The 6,407-nt window shown below is 44.5% G+C and overlaps 1 protein-coding gene across 1 annotated transcript; it reads right to left on the minus strand.

Moving 5' to 3' along the window:
- Positions 1-194: 194 nt before the first annotated feature.
- cavin4b (caveolae associated protein 4b) lies at positions 195-5,329 on the minus strand (the record flags this gene model as incomplete). Its single annotated transcript, XM_080542679.1, has 2 exons — positions 195-782; positions 4,970-5,329. The coding sequence occupies 2 exons, from the start codon at positions 5,327-5,329 to the stop codon at positions 195-197; spliced, it is 948 nt and encodes a 315-aa protein (XP_080398805.1).
- Positions 5,330-6,407: the final 1,078 nt, after the last annotated feature.

The following is a 6,407-nucleotide window of genomic DNA, read 5'->3' on the forward strand; positions in this document are numbered from 1 at the left end:
ATCATTTCACAAGTGTTAAATGTGTGGAGCTTGAATTTCTAACTGGCCCGTTTCACTGTGTCATTTCTTCTCTAACTTCCCTTTGAAAAAAAAACAAAAAAAACAACACTCAGACTCCGTCTCAGTGGTCAGTCCTTTGAAAAGAACACGTGTGTGTGCGCTTCTTCCCTTTTCGTTGACATTTGACCCTCTGTTTATGAGAGCTGCTTCATGTCATACATGGGGACCTCTGACTCCTCCCCCTTGCCCTCATCTGCAGCCTCCGCGGTCACCGTGACTTCGGGGGTGGCCTTACCACGGCCCTTGGGTGGGGGGACAGGGGCAGCCCCCTCAGTGGCTCCCTCCGCCCCCTCCTGCCCCTCTGCTACAGTCCTCTCTTTCTTCAGGTTCAGTTTGGCCGGGACGTTCTTGGCGATGTTCTCCTTCAGACGCTCCCCAGACTTCTTCAACCTCTCCCCCGACTGGCGGATCTTCTCCCTGCGTTCCGCTGTCACGATACGCTCGCCCAGCTTGTTGACTTTAGTACCCAGGTTCTCCCTGGTCTTGGACATGTTCTCGCGGGAGAACGTGGCCTTGAAGCTCTCGATGCGCGTGAGACCCGTCTTCTTCACTTTAGTGGCGGTGGATGACTCGGCCTCCTCCACCACCATGTACTCCTCATCTGACTCTGGTGGCAGCTCGAAATGGTCAGGTTCCACCGAGGCACCTCTGGGTTCTTTAGGTTCCTTAGGTTCCTTGGGTTCCTTTGGTGCTGCCCCAGCTGGGACCACCTCGTTGTCTCCCTGTAATGAGAGCAGAGACCAGAATAAATACTGTAGAAACAACTTGAGCACAACAGCACAACAGCACAACAGCGAGACACGGAAACTGTCAGTTTGCCTAACAGTGAGTTTGCCTCCTGCTAATCTCAGAACCCAGAATCTCAAAGTGAGACCAGCCCCCTGCCACTTTCTGCAAGATCTGTTCGAAATAGTCAAGACATAACAACCATAACACAACCATTAAAAACCACAACACAACCTTAACAACCATAACCATAACACATAGATTATGCCATTTTCCTCTGAATAACAACTGTCTATCAATAGTTTGCTAAACTGTCCTATCTGTAATGATGAATGAAGAACTGTATCTGAAGTCCTCCTATGTGCAGTAGAAGTATTAACACACAGTTAATACTCCAGTTCCCATACCAGTTTAGAATGTTGGGTAATGTGACGATGTTTGATGTAGGAGCCTACTTCTCCAACCTCTATTACACTATTGAGAAGAATATAACAACAGCTGTTGTTGCAATAACAACATTGTATCATCATGTTGTTGCACAATAATGGAGTTGTTTCTTTGCAATCACTTTGTAATGGAGTTGAGCAGTTGTTATTACTGTTATTTATATACACAAGTGTAACAGTTAATGTCACATTTGTGCATCTCAAAATTAAGTGATTCATCTTTAATATTGTGTGACGTATATGTTTTCCTTATAGTACATGAACACACAGAGTCAGATGATATTTCAGAAGAGAACACTTTATTTTATGATTATTAATTATTCTATGAGATGCACTTCATATAATTAGCTGCCATATACAGTATTTGAAAGATGTCCACCATTAGGCAAAGCTCTACAACATTACTCAAAAGTTCCCTGGAGTTATTAGCACCATTCTTGTAGATACCCTTACATATGTAGTAACAAATGCATTGTAAATCCGTTCATGAGATCTAGTTTTGTTCATGTATCAGACGTCTCTGTCTGTCCCCTTGCTTGCCGGAGGTTACTGAGGAATGGGAGATGCTTCCATGGGCCTTCAGCTCATTGATCCTTTCAAAAGATTTTCACAAGAGAAAAAACACTTCTTAACATCATATATCAGTGTACACTACCTGTAAATAATACTGATACCTAGAAGTTGATCTGTGGAGTGGAACCTTGATTTGTGCTCTATTAATACTGGAGGCCTACTCACACCTGTTTAAGTAGCTCAGTGTTAGGCCGCAGAAAGCTAAACATACCACCCGGTGCATAGTGCTGGGTACTTTATTATACCGCGTAAGAAGCAAGCTGTCTCAGTTTTGCAAAGAGTTCCAAACCAAGCAGAATCGGGATAACTTTCAAACCTGAGCCTAGTTTGGTGAGCTGGCTGTAACTGTCAAACCTGACCCTAGTTTGGTGAGCTGGCTGTAACTGTCAGACCTGACCCTAGTTGGTTAGCTGGCTGTATAACTGTCAAACTGGACGCTATTTTGTTTGTAACTGTCAGATTTGACCCTAGATTGGTTAGCTGGCTGGGTAGTGGTGAGGTTAAGGTTGTGGTGCCCTAGCTAGCAGAGCTGCATACAAAAGGTCTCCTCAACACTATATGACACCTGACATTAATGCTGACATTTCCAAACCGTTCAATGTGTGAAATGACAATACTGTGTGCTCATGGAACTAACAGGCTGAGCCATTATCACGTCAAATGTTGTTGTTTTTCTAAATAGAATACTATTGTAACATGTTCCTTTGTGTGTGTGTGTGTGTGTGTGTGTGTGTGTGTGTGTGTGTGTGTGTGTGTGTATTTTAAAGTGTTTGTTTTTCCAGCACATTTTTTTTTTACAATGTGTTCCTTGTGTTCTCTTGTGTTCTCTTGATCACCAATGTTCTACTCTCTACTCCCTGTGCGTGTTTCTCTCCGTCAGTGGCCTATTAACCCTCTGACATACTGGTTCTATATTAGGAGATGAGTCTTCTGACAAGACTAGCTCTCAGAATAACTCTGACCTGCTGTCAGCTGGCCTGTTCACTTACAGTAGAGTAGACCATGCAAGGAAGCAGCAGGCTAGTGTACAATTAATATCATACACAAGTAGCCAGTGGAGGCTGGTGTTTTTTAGAGTGAGGTGCTGTGAAGTCCAGCAGTCACTTCTCACAGACGTGCATGAAGCAGGAACTGCCTTCATTGTGGGAGGCACTTTTCATGACCAATCATTTATGATTTCTTGACACATACAATGTGTACCTGAATCAGGGAAAACCCCAATATGATGTGTAGACAGTAGTAGGATATAAATCATGATGGTATTTGAGAGATCTATTGATTGCACATTATGCTCAGTTGATAGTTGTGTTGTGTGGTCATTATTCAAAGAGAATTCATCGGACTATCTATTGAGGATTTCAATAGCCGGCATGTTGTCACCGCCATGAATAAGTCAGAATTCCACTTCATTATCCAACTTGAGACTGCACAGATACACTGTCCCGCCTGTTCTTGAATTCTAGTCGGGTTAAATTTTGAAATCAAACAACTCAATTTCCTCTTGATTTTACAACATATGTGGAGCCGCAAAGGACATTTCGATGACTCATTTTTGATTATTACTTTTCTCCCACATATCAGGTTCCAAACATTAAATATACAATGGAGTCATAGTGACACTCGCCAAAATAAAATAATAACACAAATGGACATAGTGCATGATTGATACCACATTTGTTCAACTTAAGGGTAAATAATTGCTGATTCGTTTTGGTACAGGCCTAATAATCATGGTATCACAATAAAATAGTTATACCCGATCATGTTATCTTCATTATGGTTTAATGGGTTTGTTAATTGTTACATACCCCGATATACATCACAGATTGTTTGGGGATAATTTGATGTTGAGTTAAGGGAAATAAATCGAAAACGCTTTTGGATGATGTTTGGTGCTGTAATTAATGAATGTTTAAGTTGAATACTGCTCCATTTTCCCTGTTGCCAAAAATTATTTTCATTTCCCCGGAGAGAGCAACAGACTTTCCCGTAGATGGGGAAGCTACAAAAATGACGGCATCCCTATCCAACCAGAATCTTTTAAGGAGCTCACCGCTGTTTGCAGCCATCTATTGATAACTCATAGCCTACTCATAAGACTCCTAAACACTTGCAGAGTTATGAGAACTATTTGTCTATAGGATCTTGATAACTTGCTTTTATTAATATGCGTAAAAATAGGATAAAATGTGCATCCCTCTTTGCATTTTCTACCACTTATGACCTGTTTCCTTCTCTGAGAGGCTTGATAACTACTGGCCTAGACCTTGTTGAACTCCTAAATCTGGCTATTTGTTATCATCCTGGCTATCATGTTTGTTATCAACCTGGCTATCATGCTCAGCCCAATAGGTTTGTTATTGATTGATTTGCAATTTACTTGAACCATGAAACTGTGTAGAGCTCTCTCCTACTCTCCGGAGACTGTGTGAAAAACATGGAACATTGTGACACTGTACAGTGAAATGAGAGGAAATGACTGGCAATTATGCCATGTATATTCTTTTAATGCATTTTAGCGTAATGTATTATGGGGTTAGATGTTAGTCATGTGGTTGTTCTGTACAAATAATAACTGCCATTTGACCTCCCCTTCTCCTCTTCTGGTCTCGAATAAAATGGCGGCCCAATTCTACCCCAACCCCCGCCAAGGCAGCTTAACCCAAATCCTATTGTCATTGGCTACGTGCCACATAGTTCAGTATTCATGAGGGCGGCGTCTAACCTTTTACTGGATGTCAGTTTGTCATGCGTCCTGACTGTCAAAGCTGGCCCGGCCAAATAATCAGGTCACCATTGGGCTCTCTTCCTGCAGCTGTTTGCTCTGAAGGCCAAAGTCAAATTGAGCCTGTTCCATTCTGCCCCCTAAAACTGTCCATGCTTCGGTTTATTTCTGCTAGCTCACCGATCTCACTTTACAGTAACACAAGCTCTTATTCCTCCTGTCTCAATGCTTTTGTCACAGCAAAACATCTTAGCTGGAGATGATGGATTTGAAGTAATATACAGTACAACCAGATCCTGCTGCAACTACAACCACTGACAACCTGATCCCTTCAAATCCGATCTCCTAACAGAGGTGCGGATGATTCGTTTGCACACACGCGCACACGTTCGCACACTGCATATTGCGGGGAATAGTACGGACTGGACCATGTACTCACCTGGTAGATAACAACTCTGAACTTGTTCTTGGACAAAAGCTCCTCCTGAGTGAGCTCTACCTTCTTGACCCGAAGATTCTGGTTCTCCACGCGGACACGCACGTCCTTGATGTGACAGCTGACCTTCCGGGTCTTCTCCAGCAGCTTGTCGACCGTGCTGCTGGTCGCCGCGTGACTGGCGGTCAGCTTCACCACGTCCTCCTGGATGGTCTTGACGTTGCTCTCCAGCTCCAGCTGCCTCTCCTCCATGCGCTGCTGACACGTCTGGACGTTGTCGATGATCCCCGCCACGCGCTCCAACAGCGCCATGATCGTCACCGTGTCGTCCCCGGCGCTGGTCAAATCCAGTTTGTCAGCCATGGCGGTCATGTAGTAGCCTGGTCTCAGATCCACAGGAGAAAAAGGGAGGAGGTGACTGACCCTCTCTGTTACAGGGAGTGATTAGTTGGAGCCTCGGTGAGGGGAGCCTCTGGCCTCTAGGTCACTTCTGGAGGTGGAGAGTCAGAAGACCAGCGGGTGTAAGGAAGGGCTGGGGAGCTGGATCATGGGGGCCGTGGGCGGCAGCAGACACCTCGGCCAGACAAACTCACCCTGCGACTAGTGCCTCACCCCCGGAAACATCTAGAACAGGGAGGCTCCACCTCTCTGGGTGTGGGTTTGGGCAGCTCAGGGGGGGAAGACCCGGCAGACACGGTTCCACAGGGTTCAGAGAGGGAGGGGGGGGGGGGGGTGGGAGAGAAAATAGAGGGAGAGAGATAGGGAAATCAGAGAGAGAGAGAGAGAGAGAGATGGGGTACCAGACACGACAGACTAGGACCCCCCCCCCCCCCCCAAGCCAAAAATACTCAGTGTAAAGTGACTCCACTGCCTTTGACCCCAGGAGGTTTGTATTTGGCATAATGGAAACCCCCTATCCATTCCTCTTTCATCCTTCCATTTATTATTGTCCCATCACACCACTCTATTACATATGCCGTAATATGCATTGCTCTAAATGCAATAAAACATGTGACTCTATACACTCACACACGAACACTTTTTTAGGAACACGATACTAATACTAAACCAGTTTGAGACGACTATTGGTTTGTGACAGGGTGTATTATCATGCTGGAAGTAGCCAATAGAAGATGGGTACATTGTGGCCATGAAGGGATGCACATAGTCAACAACAATACTCAAATAGGCTGAGGCATTCAAGCGATGATTGATTGGTATTAATAGGCCCAAAGTGTGCCAAGAAAACATTCCCCTACACCATTACACCATCTGAATGAATGAGAAGGTGTAGTACAGGTGTTCCTAATAGAGTGTTCAGTCAGTGTATGTTTTTCCACATGTGTGTGATACCATTCCTTATTCCATGCCATGCATTACAATGATCCTGTCGTCCGATTTTTACCTCCACCAACCTCCCCTGACTCTCAATAGTCGTAAG

This window comes from Nansenia antarctica, assembly GCF_963989245.1.
Source record: "Nansenia antarctica genome assembly, chromosome: 12".
In the NCBI taxonomy this organism is placed as follows: domain Eukaryota; kingdom Metazoa; phylum Chordata; class Actinopteri; order Argentiniformes; family Microstomatidae; genus Nansenia; species Nansenia antarctica.